At 35.5% G+C, this 23,532-nt stretch overlaps 1 protein-coding gene across 4 annotated transcripts in view; it reads left to right on the top strand.

The window, feature by feature from the left end:
- The window catches only part of ATAD2B (ATPase family AAA domain containing 2B), a 127,710-nt gene that overhangs the window by 60,831 nt on the left and 43,347 nt on the right, over positions 1-23,532 (top strand). For all 4 annotated transcript variants that reach the window (XM_069582663.1, XM_069582664.1, XM_069582662.1 and 1 more), the window contains 3 exons: positions 1,468-1,779; positions 4,081-4,216; positions 14,886-15,072. In XM_069582663.1, the coding sequence (XP_069438764.1) occupies positions 1,468-1,779; positions 4,081-4,216; positions 14,886-15,072 (635 nt within the window). The remainder of the gene's footprint in view (positions 1-1,467; positions 1,780-4,080; positions 4,217-14,885; positions 15,073-23,532) is intronic.

The following is a 23,532-nucleotide window of genomic DNA, read 5'->3' as shown; positions in this document are numbered from 1 at the left end:
TCCTGTAATACATGGTAACTTAACAGTTTTATATTTCCAGGTTATAACCTTGCTGTTACTCTTTTCTCTTTTCATTCATTCTTTCACTCAGGAAATTATTGGATATCTATTGAATGCCAGGCCAGACATTGTTCTTGGTATTTGAGATAGATAAACAGTTAGTGAACAAGACAAATAATCTAGAGGTCATTTTCTAGTTGGAGAAGGCACATAATAAAAATATTAGGTAAATGATAAAGTGATAAGTGCTGTGGAAAAAGGAGAGCAGGGTAAAGAGTTTTCTGTTGTGTGTAGGACTTAATTAAGGTGATCTTTACTGATAATAGGGATGTAGTTTATTATAGATGTGTGAGTCAGTTTGATTTATATGGTTTTGTTCCTTAATGTTCTTTTTCTGCCAGTTAACCTGGGACTATTTCTTCTCTGCTTTTAGTGTTCCTGTCTAATCACCATTTTAATTTCAGTACTTAAGTGTTCTACAAGGTCATTGTAAGATATAAAATGAACTAAATCTGATAACACTCCTGGAAGAGCTTAGGGACTAATGTTCTGTAACTTGTTTGAGTGGTTCCCCCTGCTGGCGTAATTGACAAAGGTGGCCAAATGTAGATTTAATCCGTAATGTAAAAAACCAACCATGACTAGTTTGAGTTTTTCTCCTTTGTTTTGTGTTAAAGATCTAACAGTTCATATATTTTTCTATGTATTTGTTGCTCAAATGAATCAAATGACTGACTTCACTGGCAGCTCGATCAGTTATTTAACTTGATGATCACTTAAATATGGGTAATGGATGGTGCCTCATGTCTCTGTAGCCCTTTGAACTAGATTATCAATCACTTTAAGCTAAAAGTAAATATAAAAAGGAAATTAATGTGAAAAATTGAAGAATTCTCATTCCTTTTAATACGTTTGGAATTATCAGAGATGCTTACAACTTTATAGTTTTGGGGATATTTAGATATTAACCTGCTTCTACCTTGCATTCAGAGTTGGTAGTAGAATAGCTCTGATTTCGAAGTTTCTGCTTATATATTCTGCTTTGTACTGCTCCATTATATATGTTTGAAATTAGTAATATTAGAAAAATTTATGGAAAACTAATGCCTTAAGGACTAAACTGATGATTAGGAATATTGATGAAGGATTGATATAATGTTATTTTTCTTAAAACCTTTCTTGAAGAAAGAGGTATATTATAATCAGTGGTTTTGGCACAAAAATATATGACTTCTTTTAATGTCATTAGTTTATGTATTTGTTAACATATTCAAAGCATTTTTAGTTAATAAATAAACGGTTTTATTAAATGTTTTTAAAGGGTCATTTTTCATTTTGATAGTAAAATTGCCCATAATAACTGATTTAGTATTAGTTTTTTGGATAAAGATATACATATTTGCAAAATATAATTGATACTTGGAAAACTGGACTTACCTTTGTTATCCTTTTCCTTTTGTGCATTAGGCTATTGCGGAGCTGATATCAAGGCCCTGTGCACTGAAGCTGCCCTGATTGCCCTGCGGAGGCGCTATCCCCAGATCTATGCTAGCAGTCATAAACTGCAGCTAGATGTTTCCTCAATCGTGCTCAACGCCCAAGATTTTTACCATGCAATGCAGAATATTGTGCCTGCTTCCCAGCGTGCTGTCATGTCTTCGGGACATGCACTGTCTCCCATCATAAAACCACTGCTGGAAAGAAGCTTCAACAACATCCTAGCCGTCCTGCAAAAAGTGTTTCCTCATGCTGAGATTAGCCAGAGTGACAAGAAAGAAGGTAGTATAAATTCTCTTTTCATATTGTTAAAATGATAAGTATGGGCATAAGTAAATAAATTGAATATCCCTATAAAAGTATTTGTGTGTTACTCTTTTATATTTGCCATGAATATAGGAGATATATCTATTTCATTTGCCACTGTATTCTAGACCTAGCATACAGTAGTTGCCTACTCAGTATGTATAAGAATAATGAATGGATATTTGTTCTGAATATTTGTTTTGTTTATTCACTCTTGGGACTATCTGACTATCTTAATATAGGAGTGTTACCATCTTTAGGAAAGTTGACTGTAATAGTATTGGTTTACATTTCTCTTATTATTATAAAGTGATTATATAAATTGTCATTTATTAATCCTCATAACAATCCTGTGGGGTAGGTACTCTTACTCTATCAAAAATGAAGATATTCACTTATATAGGGTCACTTAGTAAGTTCTAGGTCTTTCTCAAATCCAGGGAGCCCAACTCCAGAGGCAGTGCTCTTAACCATGTTGTTATAATGTCCCTCTGGATTCAGCTCATCATATTGCTATTATTGGCACAGCACTCCGTAGTGTGTGCTAATGGAGTATAGTTTATCAGTGAGGGAGTAAAGTAGAACCTGATTATAGATGGTCTTGAATTCTGGCCTCATGATTGTATTTGGATTTGAGAAAAAAATAGAAAGCTACTTTAAAAAATGTTACTCATTTATAGGAAAACTTTAGGTTTGTATGCTAATCAAAGTAAAGCCCATGAACTTTGAAGACAGTAATTTTTAAAAATTGTCTTAATTTTTTTTTGTTTAGCATGTAGTTTTCACTGTATAGAAAATTGTGAATTATGTTAACATTATAACTGTTATATAGAGTAAATATCATCAGTAATCAATGAATTTTGCTGTTATAAATATATTTTTCAGAAACTTTATTTTTTAGGGTAGATTCTCTTGAAATATCACATTGATTACTTGATTTCTTAAGTTTGTCAAATGAGGAGAATAGATACTATGTATGAGCCATCTACTCTGCCATGAACTGTACATTTCTTGTCTCTGATTTTTGTAATCTAGAATCTGTATATTTTCCCTAACTTTTTTAAATTAAAAAAAAACTATGTTGCCTTTAGAAAGTCATAAAAATCTACCTTCTCTTCTGAGAGATTATAACTTCTTTATGTCCATTTGAGAAATTTTTTTATGACATTATTAGCTATGTTTTCTTACCGCTTTTTTTCCCCATAAGTATTAAGTATGCTTTAGATCCTTTTTTTTCTTCATATGCCAGTGGAAGGAATAAATCACTTTGATTATTAACAATATTTTTTAGTTATTTAGGTATATTATTCTGGAGTATTTTGGTCTTTAATATTTTTCTTAGTAAGTGTCCTTGTATATGAATTATCAACCAAATTGTACTTAATTATTTGATTAATTTTTATAGTATTAGTCATGTTCAATATTTGACTTTTAAAAGCCACTGAATTGTGCTCTGCCAGCACAATTCACGATCTCATTTTAGAAAGCATACTTCTTTTTTTCCTTGTTTTCTTTGGGGAAGGATATGATTTCTGTCAATTTTAATTTCCTCCCATTTCTCCTATACGTGTAGCATTGCTTTTTGTTGAATGAATTGACACTTTTGTTAAGTATGTATGAATTACAGCTATAATACTTTAGGTTGTAGACTAGGTAAATTTTTAAGTATGGCACTCTCAATAGGAATTTTAGTTCCAGTTGTTCATTGAGCAGTAACTTAAGACCCATAAAGAGACTAATGTTATTTGAATGAGTGCGTTTTCTAAGATTGGCTTTTTTGCCACTAAATTCCTGAGTCCCTTCTTAACTAGACTAGATTTTCCTTGAAATATGTGTGTGTATGCCATGTGAGAAAAATAAAGGTCAATTTATTCCTTGTTGCTTTTGTAAGAACTGGGCCATACTTCAATTACTCTATTAATTAAACCATTTTATATTAAATGTACTGGTTTTGGTAAAAATTAACTTAGAGATTCTTAGTAAGCAGGTGAGAACTTTATGAGAGTGCCATGTCTTTTCCAGACTTCTTATAGTTATTCTCCAAAAATGTATCTCATAATACTTAAGTAGTCTGTAAAGGTGAAATAATTACATTGGTTCCATTTATAACTTACTCAGAATACTGTAGTTTGTCAATTTGCCTGGTCAGTTTGTGTTATTTGATGGATAACTTGTTACTGCCACTTGTTTTTTTAATCAGTTTTCCTTAGCTTTGGTAGGTCAGTAATATTAAATGACTTCTTAAGCCTCATAATCTTTGTGTTCTTTTTAAAACAGATATAGAAACTTTGATTTTAGATGACAGTGATGATGAGAATGCTTTATCAATTTTTGAGACAAGTTGTCACTCAGGATCACCAAAGAAACAGTCATCAGCTGCTGCTGTACATAAACCTTACCTTCATTTTACAATGTAAGCAATATATATCAAATTTCTTTCAACTTAGAGTGATTTTTACTACTTTATGGTTAGAATTGCAGTATATTTTTACTTATGGTTATAACCTTAAGGACTTTTTTTTTCTGTTGTTTGGACATAATTCTGGAAAATTTATATTGTGCTTTTGTTTTTGTGTGGTAGTAATTTGGCTTATTGGTCAACTAAAGATATTTTCCCTTAAACTGATTGTGGGATTCTTTTTTTTTTTAAGTAGGGTAGAAGGAAGTCAATCCATGTCCCCAGTATTCTTGCTTTTCGTTTCAACTGAACAGAAATGAAATATTTACTGTGATCTAGAGTATTTTGATTGTAATAAGTTTCACATGATAATTTAAGACTCTAGGGTACTAGAGATTTTGAGTTAGAAATTGCTTAGTAATTAACTCAACAACTTTCTGATTGTCAAAAACCTCATTAGTTTACACATTCTAATTTAGATTATGTTTTTTCTATTTACCTTTACTTATAGTAAAGCAGCTTTTGCTATACACTTCAGTAGGTAAACAATTTTAGTGCTAATGTAATTTTAAAGTAAGTGATTAAATAGTTTTCAAATAGTAACAGCATCATCGCTTGCATTTACATAATTATCAGGATAGTTGAAGAACCATAATGCTCCAGTCAGGTAGGTCTAATAGGACTTTTATTAGAAGACATTGTGTGTATTTTTTTAAGTAATGTTTCTTTAGAGAGATTTTGAATGAATTTAAGTCTTCAACACTAATGAAGTTTCTCTCATGTAGATTTTGGTGAAATGTTAATTTGATTATTTGCATTGATAACCCTTCCTTGTTTTTCAGTTTTTAAAATTAGACTACATCACTTTAATTTACTCTTTAAAGGCAAACTATCCTGTTAGAAACTTTTGTCTTCTACTGGCAAAGCCTTTCTTTTATGCTCTCCGGGAAGTTTTCTTACACTATTTCAGTAATTTTACAAATCTGTTTATTAAGGGAAAACCAAATGATCATTTTTTCCTGACTTTCACCTGGTTAGCTGTGTGTGTGCTATTTGTTTTAACAGTTTTAGTTGTTTGAATTTGAAATACATAGTAGAAGCCAAGAAACTATCAAACGACAAGTTTTTCAATTTTATATTAAGAATATTCTGTCCCTGACTTCATGTATATCAGTGCCATGGTTTATTTTGTTTGACTTAGCCTTTCTGAAGAAATTGCTCTTTTGCATAAGCTTTTCCAATTCATTGGTTTGACTTTGATTTAATAGTGAGACAGCTGTATCCTAGGATGATCTTTTTAAAGAGATGTTTTGATAAAATTAGTTTGTTTATTCACTCATTCTGCCATTTTTTAAAAAAACCCTGTGTCAGGCACCATACTAGCTACTAGAAACATGAATGAGATATAGTTCTTATTCTGGAAAAGTTCTTGTTCTTGCAGTTGACAAGCATTAGGATATGGCTGGTGTTTTGAAAACAGAACTAACAGGCTTGCATAGGGAAGTCCAGAAATGCTTTATAGAAAAAATGGTGACATTTGCTGTCCTTTTGAGTATAGGAGTTAGCATTTGTTGTTTATTACAAACTAGACATGTGGTAGGTGTATAAAGCTGGGGCTTCATATATGGTAATACATATAGGCCTCTCAACAGTCATTTAGCATTTGTGGTATCATCATTTTATAGATGAGGAAACTGAAGTACAAAGAAGTTAAGTAAATTGCCCAAGATCATGCTGCTAGCAGGGGGCAGACTTGGTACTATTTGTTTCCTGGGATCATATTCCTTCTGTTGTACTATGTGGTTTCCAAATTGATTTCTAAGCTTAATAGGTTTTTATGGGTAGGTTGGATGATACGATTTTTCACACTTTCCAAGAAGTATTTACTTTAGAATATAAGCCTTTAATAAGGGTTGCACACATATTTTGTTTTTGTTGATTTGGTTTGGTTTGGCTTTTTTGTTTGAGCAACATGTGTCAGCATGCCAGATTAATACAGAAAAGATGCTGGACAAGTAGAAAGCATGACTTGAATGCTGGTGTCAGTAACACTAGCGCAGGCATTGGTGGTGCATTTCTGTTTAAGGAATAGTTTCCTAAAACTGTTGAAATCTTTTCTTTAGATTTACGATGAAATAGAAGTCAAAGTTTTTAAGGCCTGGTAAAGAACGCTTATGATGGAAAATAAGTTTTCTTTCTTACTGTATATTACCATAAAGGGATTAGAAACAGAACTTTCTGAGGTTTTCCAAATGAGAATAGCTTTGTTTTTTCTGATTAGAAAGATGATATACTCTGTGGAGAATTCAAGTAAAAAAGAGCTTAAAGAAGAAAGTAAAATTAAAGCCCAAGCACCTGAAGGTAATATTTGTTAACATTTTGGTGACCACACTTCGGTATTCTTGCTATCCATATAGACAGAACCATATATTACTTTATATAATTTATATTCTTCTGTAAGACTGTTAATGTAACTTTTCATACATCACTAATGTATGAAAGGGTTATGTTTCTATTCTCTTTTCATTTCTGAGCGCTGTTTGTCTTTTAAAATCTTTACCAACTAGATAGATGAAAATAATACCTTTTTATTTATATGAATCATTCGTTCTTTCATATAGGCTTTCACTCATGCAGATTTTTTGTCAAAGTGCTTATTGTATGCCAGATGCTCCAGGTAATTGGATCCATGTTAAAATGCCTGCCCTTATTCAACTTACATTTTAGATGGAGACAGACAGTAAAACAGTAAGCATGCTAGATAAAATGTTAGAAGATAACTACTGTGGGAAAAAATGTAGAGAGCACTCAGAGATAAGGGAATCTTTGGGAGTAGGATGCATTACAGAATATCCTTGGATATATTACATTTTGGCATATATTTGCCATATTTAACTTCAGGAAGTTGTGCTCTTTTCCATTGTCACTATTCATGAGAATACCAATTTTTCACCATCTACTTACTAATAAGAGTATTATAATCTTCAGTTTACCAATCTGATAGAGAAATGATGTTTCTGAGTATTTTCATTATTTGTCACCTTTGACAGTAACTACCAAGTCTTTCTCAAGCCTCCATCACTTTTGAGTTTTAAGCTTTGTCCAGCTGCCTGTCACCCTGTGTTGTGTCACAGATCTTTCGGTGTGTGCTTGCTTGTTTCTCTCCTTCTCTTCCCATCAGTCCTCTGAGCTACTATCCATTCAGTTGTCCTGACTGAAATTGGACACCATTCTCAACTCTTTCTCTTTCTTCCCTTCTATATCCAGTAAATGACCCAGTCCTATAGGTTCTTCTTACTAAATAAGTCTAATCTCAAGCTCTTCCTTCTACCTCCTCTGCTACTGTTCTTGTCTACACTGTTATTAACATCTCATGCCAGAGTTATTATATAGCATACCTCTAACTGATCATCTTTCCTACTGTTTCAGTTCAGTTCAGTTCAGTCGCTTAGTCGTGTCTGAGTCTTTGCGACCCCATGAATTGCAGCACGCCAGGCCTCCCTGTTCATCACCAACTCCTGGAGTTCACTCAGACTTGTGTCCATCGAGTCAGTGATCCCATCCAGCCATCTCATCCTCTGTCGTCCCCTTCTTCTCCTGCCCCCAACCCCTACCAACATCAAAGTCTTTTCCAATGAGTCAACTCTTTGCATGAGGTGGCCAAAGTACTGGAGTTTCAGCTTTAGTATCATTCCTTCCAAAGAAATCCCAGGGTTGATCTCCTTCAGAATGGACTGGTTGGATATCCTTGCAGTCCAAGGGACTCTCAAGAGTCTTCTCCAACACCACAGTTCAAAAGCATCAATTCTTCGGCGCTCAGCCTTCTTCACAGTCCAACTCTCACATCCATACATGACCACTGGAAAAACCATAGCCTTGACTAGACGGACCTTAGTCGGCAAAGTAATGTCTCTGCTTTTCAATATGCTATCTAGGTTGGTCATAACTTTCCTTCCAAGGAGTAAGCATCTTTTAATTTCATGGCTCTAATCACCATCTGCAGTGATTTTGGAGCCCAAAAAGATAAAGTCTGACACTGTTTCCACTGTTTCCCCTTCTATTTACCATGGAGTGATGGGACCAAATGTCATGATCTTCGTTTTCTGAATGTTGAGTTTTAAGCCAACCTTTTCACTCTTCTCTTTTACTTTTATCAAGAGGCTTTTTAGTTCCTCTTTACTTTCTGCCATAAGGGTGTTGTCATCTGCATATCTGAGGTTATTGATATTTCTCCTGGCAATCTTGATTCCAGCTAGTGTTTCTTCCAGTCCAGCGTTTCTCATGATGTACTCTGCATATAAGTTAAATAAGCAGGGTGACAATATACAGCCTTAACGTACTCCTTTTCCTATTTGGAACCAGTCTGTTGTTCCATGTGCAGTTCTAACTGTTGCTTCGTGGCCTGCATACAGATTTCTCAAGAGGCAGGTCAGGTGGTCTGGTATTCCCATCTCTTTCAGAATTTTCCACAGTTTATTGTGATCCACACAGTCAAAGGCTTTGGCATAGTCAATAAAGCAGAAATAGATGTTTTTCTGGAACTCTCTTGCTTTTTCCATGATCCAGCGGATGTTGGCAATTTGATCTCTGGTTCCTCTGCCTTTTCTAAAACCAGCTTGAACATCAGGAAGTTCACGGTTCACGTATTGCTGAAGCCTGGCTTGCAGAATTTTGAGCATTACTTTACTAGCGTGTGAGATGAGTGCAATTGTGCGGTAGTTTGAGCATTCTTTGGCATTGCCTTTCTTTGGGATTGGAATGAAAACTGACCTTTTCCAGTCCTGTGGCCGCTGCTGAGTTTTCCAAATTTGCTGGCATATTGAGTGCAGTACTTTCACAGCATCATCTTTCAGGATTTGAAATAGCTTAACTGGAATTCCGTCACCTCCACTAGCTTTGTTCGTAGTGATGCTTTCTAAGGCCCACTTGACTTCACATTCCAAGATGTCTGGCTCTAGATGAGTGATCACACCATCATGATTATCTGGGTCGTGAAGATCCTTTTTGTACAGTTCTTCTGTGTATTCTTGCCATCTCTTCTTAATATCTTCTACTTCTGTTACGTCCATACCATTTCTGTCCTTTATCGAGCCCATCTTTACATGAAATGTTCCCTTGGCATCTCTAATTTTCTTGAGGAGATCTCTAGTCTTTCCGATTCTGTTCTTTCTCTATTTCTTTGCATTGATTGCTGAAGAAGGCTTTCTTATCTCTTCTTGCTATTTTTTGGAACTCTGCATTCAGATGCTTATATCTTCCCTTTTCTCCTTGGCTTTTCACTTCTCTTGTTTTCATAGCTATTTGTAAGGCTTCCCCAGACAGCCATTTTGCTTTTTTGCATTTCTTTTCCATGGGGATGGTCTTGATCCCTGTCTCCTGTACAGTGTCACGAACCTCATTCCATAGTTCATCAGGCACTCTATCTATCAGATCTAGGCCCTTAAATCTATTTCTCACTTCTACTGTATAATCATAAGGGATTTGATTTAGGTCATACCTGAATGGTCTAGCGGTTTTCCCTGCTTTCTTCAATTTCACTCTGAATTTGGTAATAAGGAGTTCATGATCTGAGCCACAGTCAGCTCCCGGTCTTGTTTTTGTTGACTGTATAGAGCTTCTCCATCTTTTGCTGCAGAGAATATAATCAATCTGATTTCGGTGTTGACCATCTGGTGATGTCCATGTGTAGAGTCTTCTCTTGTGTTGTTGGAAGAGGGTGTTTGCTATGACCAGTGCATTTTCTTGGCAAAACTCTATTAGGCTTTGCCCTGCTTCATTCCGCATTCCAAGGCCAAATTTGCCTGTTACTCCAGGTGTTTCTTGACTTCCTACTTTTGCATTCTAGTCCCCTATGATGAAAAGGGCATCTTTTTTGTGTGTTAGTTCTAAAAGGTCTTGTAGGTCTTCATAGAACCGTTCAACTGCAGCTTCTTCAGCATTACTGGTTGGGGCATAGACTTGGATTACTGTGATATTAAATGGTTTGCCTTGGAAACAAACAGAGATCATTCTGTCATTTTTGAGATTGCATCCACTTACTGCATTTCGGACTCTTTTGTTGACCATGATGGCTACTCCATTTCTTTTGAGGGATTCCTGCCTGCAGTAGTAGATATAATGGTCATCTGAGTTAAATTCACCCATTCCAGTCCATTTTAGTTCACTGATTCCTAGAATGTTGATGTTCACTCTTGCCATCTCCTGATTGACTACTTCCAATTTGCCTTGATTCATGGACCTGACATTCCAGGTTCCTATGCAATATTGCTCTTTACAGCATCGGACCTTGCTTCTATCACCAGTCACATCCACAGCTGGGTATTGTTTTTGCTTTGGCTCCATCCCTTCATTCTTTCTGGAGTTATTTCTCCACTGACCTCCAGTAGCATATGGGCACCTACTGACCTGGGGAGTACCTCTTTCAGTATCCTATCATTTTGCCATTTCCTACTGTTCATGGGGTTCTCAAGGCAAGAATACTGAAGTGGTTTGCCATTCCTTTCTCCAATGGACCACATTCTGTCAGACCTCTCCACCATGACCCGCCCATCTTGGGTTGCCCCGCGGGCATGGCTTAGTTTCATTGAGTTTCATTTCATTGACAAGGCTGTGGTCCTAGTGTGATTAGATTGACTAGATTTCTGTGAGCATGGTTTCAGTGTGTCTACCCTCTGATGCCCTGTTGCAACACCTACCATTTTACTTGGGTTTCTCTTACCTTGGGCGTGGGGTATCTCTTCACAGCTGCTCCAGCAAAGTGCAGCTGCTGCTCCTTACCTTACTCCTACTGTTTACCTTCTTTCAAAAACTCTTTCCTCTACTGATACGCTGAGTTAGAGTTACCATCCAAAAACATATGTATGCTTACGTAACTTCCCCTGCTTGAGCATCTTTTTTTAAAAAAAATAATTTTATATATTTACTTATTTTGGCTGTGCTGGGTCTTCATTGCTGGGCAGGCTTTTTCTCTGTTGCACTGCATGGGGGCTATTCTCTAGTTGCAGTGTGCAGACTTCTTGTTGCAGAGCATGGGCTCTTGGCGCACAGGCTTCAGTGGTTGCTGCACATGGGCTTAGCAATTGCGGCTCTTGGGCTCTAGAGCACAGGCTCAACAGTTGTGGCCCAGGGGCTTAGTTGCTCCATGGCATGTGGGATCTTCGAGGATCAGAGACTGAACACGTGTCTCCTGCATTGGCAGGCAGATTCTTTACTATTGACCCACCAGGAAAGCCCTACATAAGCATCTTAATGTTTCCTCATTGTCTTCAGTGAGGACATGGCTTTTAACATGGCTTAGAGAACCTATCATAGCCCTTTGCAGTCTGATTCTCTTTCCCAATTCCCCTCCCTTACCTCAATATCTTTACCCCTACATTGTCCTAAAACCTTGAAAGAAGCTGGCTGTAATGAACTATATCCACTACCCCAAAGAGCCAAGAGATTTTTTTGGCCTCTGTTCCTTTGTACATCCTGTTTGTATTTCTTGAAATTCATGCTTTCTGCCTTTGATCTGTTGGAGTTTTGTGCTATGTAGCGCTTTTTCAGGAAAGCTATCTGTGGGTCTCTAATAGCACCATGTACTAAAAGGTTGTTACTTATTAATTTATTTCCTTTTTCCAATAAATACACTGAGTCATGATCTCTGTAGTAACAGTGTATTGGTGGATACTTTAGGCCAAGGCATTCAACATAGGAAGCAGTCAAAAATTGTTAAATGAATGATCATTTTTTAAAAGTTACTTCTTTCTGTTTTCTTTTTGAATTGTCTATGTCCTTTGTATAAGAAGGTATTTTTGGTTAAAATACTGTGCATATAAGCTCTTTATGCATTAAAATCAGTCCTGTTAATGGCAAATTTAATTATCTTATTTGATTGTTTGCTGTTTGGTTCAGATTGTAATTTTAAAAAATTTATTGAAGGATAATTGCTTTACAGAATTTTGTTTTCTGTCAAACCTCAACATCAATCAGCCATAGGCACATGTATATCCCCTCGCTTTTGAATCAGTCTCTCATCTCCCACCCCATCCCACCCCTCTAGATTGATACTGAGCCTCTGTTTGAGTTTCCTGAGCTATACAACAAATTCCCGTTGGCTATCCATTTTACATATGGTAATGTAAGTTTCCATGTTATACTTTCCATACATCTCACCCTCTCCTCCCCTCTCCTCCCCTTTCCTGAAGTCCCTAAGTCTGTTCTCTATGCCTATTTCTCCATTGCTGCCCTGTACATAAATTCTTCAGTACCACTTTTCTAGATTCCATATATATGCATTAAAATACAATATTTATCTTTCTTTTTCTGACTCACTTCACTCTGTATAATAGGTTCTAAGTTCATCCACCTCATCAGAACTGACTCAAATGCATTCCTTTTATGACTGAGTAATATTCCATTGTTTATATATACCACAACTTCTTTATCCATTCATCTGTCGATGGACATTTGGGTTGCTTCTCTGTTCTAGCTATTGTAAATAGTGCTGCAATGAACAATGAGATACATGTGTCTTTTTCAGTTTTGGTTTCCTCAGGGTATATGCCTAGGAGTGGGATCGCTGGGTCATATGGTGATTTTATTCCTAGTTTTCTTGAGGAATCTCCATACCATCTTCCATAGTGGCTGTATCAATTTACATTCCCACCAACAATGCAAGAGCATTCCCTTTTCTCCACACCCTCCCCAGCATTTATTGTTTGTAGACTTTTGGATGATGGCCATTCTGACCAGTGTGAGGTGATGTCTGATTGTAGTTCAGATGTAATTTTTGAATAACAAATGTGTTTAGATTTTTATGAATTAAAAATACATGAATCTTTTGTTTTTTTAATTCTATGTTAGAATTCATTTTGTTCTGTGAAATGAGGATCTGTATCCTTCCTATTTTAAAACAATATTTGTGTTATGGTTCATGTTTGTTACATTTATCTTTATGCTTATTATCTTATATAAAATTCTCTCAATTACTGTGATTTGTTTTCTGGGCTGCTATTAAGTTCCATTAATCAGGGTTTCTTTTCTCTGGTGTATTATACATTCTGTTATTCTGTTCTGTACTATGTGTCAGTATAAAGTAAGGCACATCTTAATGTACTGTTTTAGAACCTGGGCTTTGCAGTTATATGGACACCAAGTTGTATAATCTTATAGCGAACTTCTCTGAGCCTTGGGTTTGTTACTATTTAGTAAGAGGAGACTTATGTATTTCATAGAATTGTTAAGAAAATTAAACAAGAAATCTGTATGAAGTGCTAGTTACTAAAATAGGTTTAAATGTTCTGAAATTGAAGCTTGCACACTTTTCCACTTGATATTTTTACTTGATTATTTTTTCAGATAATGTTGCAAGGAAGTTTTAAATCTCCTGCATCAAATTTTATTTTGGGATTTTTGATTTGCATTTTAAAAAATCTATAAAATACCATAAACTAACCATAGTTAACAATAGTGAAAGTGAAAGTCGCTCAGTCATGTCCGACTCTTTGTGACCCCATGGACTATACAGTCACTGTATAGTATTCTCTACAATCCACTGTATTCTCTACAGTCCATGGAATTCTCCAGGCCAGAACACTGGAGTGGGTAGCCTTTGCCTTGTAGTTAACAATAGCTAGGTGTAAATGCATAGGAAGATTTGACATCTGTATTCAGGCCCATGATGTATTCCAAGTAGTTCTGCATCTCTCTTGTTTAGATTTTTTATTGTTGTTTATGATTTGTGTATTTAGTATTGTTTATCATTTGTATTTTTACAGTTGTGAATAGAATCTTCTTTCCTTTTTTATATTGGTTATTGATGGTGTTTAGGAAAATTGTTTCCATCTTCAGTCTTGTTATTTTGTTGGTGGTAGGCGATGGCATTGATTAGTTGATCCTCTTGGATTTTCTAGTGTATAATCATGTTCTTTACAAGTAACAGTGTTTGTCCTATTTCTTTCCATTAGTTCCATTTTAAAATTTGCTTTATTATTATTGCATTGCTTAGAATTTCCTGCATTATGTACAGTGATATTAGATAAACTTGTTTCATTTATCTTTTTAGTGGTGCTGTAGAATCTTGAAAATACAAGTTGATTTTGGTTTAATATGTTATCCTAAATTGGCCTTTTCTGGTGTAGGGCTTTAGATGTTATCTACTAAGTTAAGAACAGTTTTTATTGGCCTAGAAACAAAATTGCTGCCACTGAAGAAGTCCTGCTCTTTTTTTTTTCTATTTTAAAAATTGTAAAATATGTATGAAGTCTACCATTAATAAAGAAAGAAACCATTAATAAAGAAAGCCCTACATTTGGAATAATCTTTAGATGTGTATCTCTGTTGGAGAAGTAGAATTCTTAACATTTGACCTTGGATAATTAATAACTGGATCATACTTAGTATCTGAAGCATTTTCCAAGTTAATATATGTGGTATGAGAAGATGAATACCCAGGTATTCTGACTTTCTTTCAGAATGGATTTTTATACTTTTATGTCTTTGTTGTTAATATGGTCAGAGAGATCAATATTTTAAAACTGTAATTAATGAGAAAATGATTCACTGTACTTAAAAAGTGAGAGAGAAGAAAAAGCTCTATTAATTTGGCATTACGTTCTTTTATGTAAATATTTTCCTAATATTTCATATTGATCTTCAGAGTGTATGGTTTTGAAATAATAATTATATCTTATGTGTATTGCAGGTCACCATATCATCAGCCAACCTCTTACAGGCCAAGATTATTGCTGTCTGGAGAACGAGGCTCAGGTCAAACTTCTCACCTTGCTCCAGCACTTTTGCACACTCTAGAAAAATTCTCTGTGCATAGACTAGATCTCCCAGCACTTTATTCAGTTAGTGCCAAAACACCTGAAGAATCATGTGCACAGGTAGGTTTGCACTATATCAGAGTATTTCCAACTTTCTTATTATTTATATCACAGTAGTGTTTGATAGATAAATTTTTTTCAAAGAACAGTAATATAAATATTAACTTTTTGTTGGTTGTTAGCATTCTAATATTAAGGCAAAAGATCCTTTTGGTTTTTTAAAATGAGATCAGTTTTTCCCATGATACTTCATTTTTTTCTGACATTTTAATAATCCTATTTCTTGTATTAAAGCTGTATTAAACAGTATAGAAAGGGAACTTCTTTTTGCCTTTTTTTGATCCTTTTTACAGAGACTTTTTAAACTTCTGTCTGTACTTAGGAGTCTTATCATAGTAAGGGAGATAATATCAAGTTTGAGAAAGCCAAGATTTAAAATTAGTTTAGAAAACTGATAGCAATTTAAATTTGTATTTGTTTTAATAATCAAGTGTCAATTTCAATCAATAATCAATTTAATTTTCCAATACTTTATCTTTGCTAGCTTATGAAGCAATTTGACGTTTTAATATATAACTGTGAATTTATTACAAGTGTGTCATGTTGGAACTAGGGGCTAAGGGAATAAGTTTTTTGAACCAAGGGACCATGTCTTCACCATTTCTGTGTCTCTGACACAGTGCCCACCTCATAGTAAGTACTCATTAAATGTTTGAGTGTCATCTTCTTCTTTGACATTTAGCCTATTTTTAGAGATTAAACTACTTGAGTAGTAACACTTAAGAGCATTGCACACTTTTTTTTTCCCTCCAGTTATAGTTCATATATATTTAATGCATATAGTATCTAACTGACAACCATTCTGCACCTTGTAGCAAGATAGATTTTTAAAAATAGTTCATAGTTCAGTTCAGTCACTCAGTCATGTCCGATTCTTTGCAAACCCGTGGACTGCAGCATGTCAGGCCTTCCTGTCCATTTCCAACTCCTAGAGTTTACTCAAACTCATGTCAATTGAGTCGGTGATGCCATCCAACCATCTCATCGTCTGTCGTCCCCTTCTCCTCCTGCCTTCAATCTTTCCCAGCATCAGCGTCTTTTCAAATGAGTCAGCTCTTCGTATCAGGTGGCCAATAGTGTCAGATTTACTTCTCTTTTACTTAACAGTTCTAAACAGTTGTAAGTATATTAAAATAAAGATGGAGCTACATGTATATGTGTGGACCAAAAAAAATTTTTTTTTGCCAATGATATGATTATAGTATTAACAAAAAAACAATTAGGGCCAATAAGGGAATTCTGTAAGGTGGATAATTTCAAAGTTAATGTTGAACTGCATGGGTCCACTTATAGACAGATATTCTTCAGCAGTAACTACAAAACGACAAAGTCTGTGGTTGGTTGAATCTGTGGATGTGGAGAAACTGTAAATCCAGAGGGCCTGACTATAAATTATTCACAGATTAACCCCTACCTGTTCAAGGGTCAACTGCATAATAAAAGGAGAGGTCCCATTTAAAATATTAATAGCAACTAATTTTACATAGGAATTAACAATTAATTTGTATGGCCTAAAAGAAGAAAGCTTAAAAGTCACTTGAGGACAGCTGTATAAGTGAAAAGGCATACCTCATTTATATTTACTATGATTCAAAGTGTATACTCAAATCATATTGCACAGATTAAAATCTCAATGTATTTGTATTTTTGTGGCCTTAGATATGTTGCTTTGGAGAAGGCAATGGCACCCCACTCCTGTACTTTTGCCTGGAAAATCTCATGGACGGAGGAGCCTGGTAGGCTGCGGTCTGTGGGGTCACTAGAGTCAGACACGACTGAGCGACTTCACTTTCACTTTTCACTTTCATGCATTGGAGAAGGAAATGGCAACCCACTCCAGTGTGCTTGCCTGGAGAATCCCAGGGACGGGGAAGCCTGGTGGGCTGCTGTCTATTGGGTTGCACAGAGTCGGACACGACTGAAGTGACTTAGCAGCAGCAGCAGCAGCAGATACGTTGCTTAACCTCTGTGAGCCTCAATTGTCTCATCTATGAAACAAAGATAATGGTACCACGTAAGGTTATTTTGATTATTGAAACAAGCTCATCCAATAGTCTTGACATACAGTACCCAACAATGACAGCTACCATCCTGTTTATCTCTACTGCTACATACAGCTAGTGACTGGTAAGACTCAACATTGGAGAGCCATGAGTTCTTTTCTAAATTAAGTGCAATCTCAATAATAATCCCCCCCCCCAACATTTAAGAGGAGACATTTAAAAAAAAAGGCTCTTTTTTTTTCTCTAGAAAATAAATATGAGCATAGCAAGGAGAATTCTAAAGGAGAAACTGTAATGAGATATCCCTACCAGATGTTTACAGATGTAGTGAAGTGAAGTCATTCAGTCGTGTCAGACTCTTTGCGACCCCATGGACTGTAGCCTACCAGGCTTCTCCGTCCACGGGATCTTCCAGGCAAGAATACTGTAGTGGGTTACCATTTCCTTCTCCAACAGATGTAGTAGAACTGTGATAATACAGTACTTGTACCTGTGCAGGAGTAGACTGACAAACAATGGAACAAAAGTGAGAAATCATGCTTAGGCCTGTGTAGAAATAGAATTTAGTGTCTGATGATGTTAAGTATATGATGATGATGACATTTGATTTCTTAGAATGTGTGTGTACTTAGTCACTCAGTCATGTCTAACTCTTGCCACCCCATAGACTATAGCCTGCCAGGCTCCTCTGTCAGTGAGATTGTCCAGGCAAGAATACTGGAGTGGGTTGCCATTTCCTTCTCCAGGGTATCTTCCCCATCCAGGAATCAAGCCCAGGTCTCTTGCATTGCAGGCAGACTCTACCGACTGAGTTACGAGGGAAGCTCTGTATCTTAGAATAGATAGATTATTTAATAAATAGTCTTAGAAAACTGGCTGGCTCTATGAAGGAAAAAGAAAAACTGGATTTTCTGCCTAAAATTTAGGCCCAGTAAATTCTAGATTGTTAATGAAACTATTAAAGTGTTAGGATAATTCACAAGAGTAGTATATTATCTTGGATATGGGAAAGTAATTTCAAAGCAATATATAGAAGCCAAGAAAAATAAGAACAAAATTGACTTTATAAAATTTTTAAATTACTCATGACAAAAAACGTTTCTTTAAATAAAATTAATAGATATAACCTGGCAAAGATTTGTATTTGTAACACCTGTCAAGAACAAGTTTCCTAGCTGTACAAAAACATATTAAAATCAGGAAGAAGAAAGGATAACAACCTAATAAGAATTGGGAAAATAGGAGCATGCCATTTATAGGGAGAAAAAAGTGGCAAATGCAACCAATAAAATTTTGAAAAGATTCTTTGTCTTACCTATAAGTGGAAAAAAAGCATGTTAAAGCAGAAAGATGCTATTTTAAACAACTATAGACTTGTGAAAATGAAAAGCTTGATAAACTTAATGTTGGATATGTGAGCACTCATACTTGGTGAGTGGAAATGTAAATTTATTTTTTGACCCAGGAAATTTACATTAAGAAACATTTCCTAAAGATACATTAGCTATAAGTATTCACTCTTGAATGTACAGGGGTATTCATCAAAGTATTGTGTAGAATTAGCAAATAATAAGACAAAAAGAAGCAAACTAAATGTCCTTTTTATGGTGGACTGGCTAAAGTATAGTAACAGAAATACTAAGAAGTCTAACAAGAGTGAGGTAAAAGATTTATATAGGCTGATGTGGAAAGATGAAGGAGATATTAGTGGTCTCCTTATTGTTAGATATTATAAATCAATCTAAGTATGATCTTCTTTGTGTTAAAAAAAAAACTTAAAAAATATATGTCCATGTTTATATATAAGTAGAAATTTCATCCAAGAATTACACTCCCCCTCCCCCCCCAAAAAAACCTGTTAAATAATTGTTTTGGTTTGGGGGAAGGAATTTGGAGGATTAGGGGAATGCGTAAACTTTGTCATTTTGGTTTACACTCTGCTGTATAGTTTAGAAATTTTTTTCTTTTTACTTGGGTATTTGAAAGTTTCAGGCAAACTGAAAGATAAAATCACTTTGAAGGTAGAACATTTTCAAAGTGAAGAGGGTATTCTCTGTCTAGTTAGTTGTTCCTTATGGCTAACGTGTGTGTATATTCACAGCCATAATACTGGCTTCATGTTAGGTAAGGAAATACTTAGGAAATACATAGTAAACTGTATGTTGATCTTATGGGATCCTCAGGTTTTTTTTTTTCCTGAATCCTGCTTGGCATCATTGGGCTAAATTTGAATTCTAATCGCATGTTCTTTGATCTCGTTCACATATCTTGGCTTTTGATACTTTTTTTTTCATGTTGGTGAGGAGGGTGGAGAGAAGTGTCACTTGGTAGTGGAAAACAACAAAACCCACTGGGTTTGGGGTTATGTTCCATTGCATCTAGTGGGTCAAGACAGCTCATCTCTGCTTTCACCTATGAGCTTTTGGGTTGGAAGTGCAGCCTCTTCTTGAGTGACCAACACATGGATGTCTAATCTGCCCAGACACTGGTTCAATTTTATAGTCCTGGTAGCTGAAGCTGAGACTTTCATTGAATATTGACCAGAGACCACATAAACTGTCCCAGTTAATCCCTGACTTTGAATTTTAAGTACATATTTTATTTATGATAATAAAATATACTACAGTCTTTTCCAGAAAACTTTTCAAAAATAGACTATTATATAATGGAACTGAAGAGTTTTTTCTTAATTTGAGAAATTAAGAGATTGACAAGCCTGGGTATAAGTAGGTAAAAAAACCTTATGGAGAAAGAGCACCTAAGTGCCAGAATACTGAGGAAAGAGAAACAAAAAATCCCTTTTCTCTATCCTTCTCTTACCTATATTCACTTTCTTTTCTTCCCTTTTGGTTTACTTCTCTTGGTAGCTGGACCTTCTGTAAACAAGATTATCTCTAAATAGATGTGGAATATAAGGGTTTGATCTGTGGCAAGTTATTCTGTGATTTTCTTTACCTCTGCCTCTGAGATGTGTAATGCAAATTAAATTGGGTTGTTTAATATTGCAACATGAATGTGACAGGTAGCTTTAAAGGAAAGAAGTCTTAAATCACCTTTAAAGGTTTGTTTTTATGTGTGTTAAGATGGAAGGGGCAGAAGAGCCCTACTTCATATTTCTTAATGCCATGAGGATCATGTTAAGTTTTATGCTTGTTCTTTAGAACATCCACACACAGCAGATAAATGACAAAACTTTTTCTTCTTCCAAATGCCTCAGCTATTGATTAATTTTATCAGTTGCATGAAAAGTGGTAGAGGAGTTAGTTTCTGCTGGAGGGTTTTCTCATTGTTTCTTAAAGTTTAATGAGAATGAGAATCTCCTGGGGGTGCTTATTAAAATTTCTGATTCTCTGGCTGATTCTGATTCATGAAATTTGAGATGAGCCCAGAAACCTGCGCTTTAAATGTGCATCCCAGTTGTTACTATTTTAAGTCTTCAGTAAATAAACACTTAGAAATATAGTTTTAGCTCAGGGGTTCCCAACCCCAGGGCCATAGCTGGTACCAGTCTGTGGCCTGTTAGGAACCAGGCTGCACAGCAGGAGGTGAGTAAAATTTCATCTGTATTTACGGTTGCTCCCCATTGCTGGCATTACTGCCTAAGCTAAGCCTCTTGTCAGATCAGCAGGTGCATAGTAAATGTAATGCACTTGAATCATCTCGATATCCGTGGCCCGCCGCCTGCCCCCACCATGGAAAAATTGTGCCAAAAAAGTCCCTGGTGCCAAAAAAAAGGTTTGAAGAAAAGTTGGGGACTGCTGTTTTTGCTGATTACTGGACAGTAGTTTGACATTTATAACTGAAACAATTGCCAGAGTAGCTCTGTGTGTGAGCATGTCTGTATGTATTTTACTTAGCATTTCATAGTCTTCCAAAGATTCTGAGGGTAGGAGAATGGAAACTGATGTAGCCTGGAAGATTTGTGGTTGTCCCAGTCAGTTCACAAGTAATTATTGAGCCCCTACAGCAAGGCTGGAGATGTCAGTATCCGCAGTAAAAGATTTACTGTGTTAACACTCTCTAAAAAATAGCAGCTCTAATGAGGTGGACAAATCTAGAGCCTATTATACAGAGTGAAGTAAATCAGAAAGAGAAAGACAAATATCGTATATTAATGCATACATATGAAATCTAGAATGATGGTACTGATGAATCTATCTACAGGGCAGCAGTGAAGAAATAGACATAGAGAACTTTCAGAAGCTGGGAGAGAAGATGGGATGATTTGAGACTGTACCATTGAAACATAGAGACTACCATATGTAAAATAGATAGCCATTGGGAATTTGCATATGATTCAGGGAACTCAAAGCTGGTGCTCTGTGACAACCTAGGGGGTGGAATGTGGAGGGAGGTGGGAGGGAGGTTTAAGAGGGAGAAAACATGTGTACCTATGACTGATTCATGTTGTTGATGTATGCCAGAAACCATCACAGTATATTAAAGTAATTATCCTCCAATTAAAAATAAAATGTTTTAAAAATTGCAACAACTCTGAGTCCCTTTTACTGACTTTTTCAGATGTTTTTTTTTTTTCCCTCTTGTATTATTTCCATTGCTGATTTAGGGAAAAAGTGACTGATGAATGTGTTACTTAATTGCTTTCATTACTATCGAGGTATAACTGAGTCGATAAATTTAAATATAACCTGTCAAAAGCTTTGGAGTTTGGGTACTGTATGTTGTTACGAGTAATTTCACATGGTCAGTAAGGTTTTTTGGAGGGTAAAAATTTTAGTATTTATTTTTCCCCAGAAAGAAATTATATCTGGAAATTCTCAGGGAAAATCTGTTTTGGTTATGTGGCATTAAGGAATTAATATACTTACCTGTGTGTATACTTTGGATGCCCTTGTGTTTGCGAAAGAGGATTTCTAGGTTTCTCTATAACGTTCTGTGTATGCTGGGGAAGCTCTTGTGTTTGTGTACATGGCTAACACATCTGTGTTTTGCCATAGCACTTTTTTTTTCTTGGAGTTGTAAACCAATTAAATTATCCTGGCCCAGATTGTGTCACATTTACTGAAATTATTGAAGTTTTTAGCAATGAAAATATCAGAAAAGGAACTTGGGTGTTTTAATTTTCAAGAAATGTTGATTTGTATTAAACCCATTGTTCAGAAACTCTAGTATAGCTGGGTTTTTTAACAGGCTGATTTTATATGCTTGCAAAGAAATTGGGCTTTTTATTTCTTGAATCCTGAATCTTCAAACCTCAGGCAGTGCCTTATTTTCACAGAGATGCTCAAAATGGAATAAGTGACATATATGGAATAAAGTTATTGATAATGGAGACATAGTATTATTTTAACTTTTTTTGGATATCGTGGTTTAAGGAATTAAACTTATTTAAATAGTACTTTTTAATTTTTATAAAAATTGAGAATAAATTAGCCACCAAGATTTTTCTTTTACTTATGTCTTATAATTTTAGTACATTCATAATATTGTAAAGTGACCAAGACAAATTCTGGAAATTTATTGATGATACAAAGTTGTTTTTCTCATGTAGCCCCTTTTAGAAAAGTGGAAACTGTACTGGCTTGGAGCTTTCTGCTTCATGTACCTTTGCATTTAAAATTACTCTAGTTTTCAGTTTTTAAAGTGGCTTGTTATAGGCTGTATATTCTTAATTTTTTAAAGATACAGTAAATTTTCATGCACTGAACATTTTAATTTGGTATCTAGTGTACTGATTTGAAATTTAGTTTTTGAACTAAGGACTCATAAATACAAGTACAGTTTATATTGTTAGTGCTTCCTTGCATGAAAGGCCCAATTTTTGCCTTTCATATCATCAATACTCAGAGAAAATAGTTTGTGGTTTTTTTTTCAAATAAAGAAATTTAAAAAGTTATATACAGGACTATGATGTCTGGGAGAGGAAGAGGCCAGAAGTATATTGTTTAAAGAATCAAAATGAACATTCACATACACCGGTGTTCGTTCATTTGTTTGTGCAAGAGTGGTGGTCATGTCAGAGGTATTTTGAAACGGTTGGTTCAGTAATTTGGCCTACTGTCTTTTTTTCTCTATAACAGTTTTTCTGTTTTCTACTACACCTTGCACATCCACCAATCCAAGACACCCTGTAGGTGAGTATTTTTCTAGTTATCAAATGGCATCACTTGTTCCCAAGACAGTTGCCGCTTCACTAAAACTAGGCTTTATTTTTCTCCTATGAAATATTTAATTAATTGATTTCACAGAGTGTATCTTATTCCATGGGGCTTCCCTTGTGACTCAGTGGTAAAGAATCCGCCTGCCAATGCAGGAGACCCGGGTTGGATCACTGGGTTGGGAAGATCCCCTGGAGAAGGAAATGGCAACCTACTCCAGTATTGTTGCCTGGGAAATCCCATGGACAAAGGAGCCTGGAGGGCTTTAGTCCATGGGGTCACAAAAGAGTCAGACATGGCTTAGCGACTAAACCACCACAACTATTTTATTCTACAAC

Source organism: Ovis canadensis, chromosome 3 (assembly GCF_042477335.2).
Source record: "Ovis canadensis isolate MfBH-ARS-UI-01 breed Bighorn chromosome 3, ARS-UI_OviCan_v2, whole genome shotgun sequence".
In the NCBI taxonomy this organism is placed as follows: Eukaryota; Metazoa; Chordata; class Mammalia; order Artiodactyla; family Bovidae; genus Ovis; species Ovis canadensis.
Note: the sequence above shows the minus strand (reverse complement) of the source record. Positions and strands in the feature narration are given on the sequence as shown.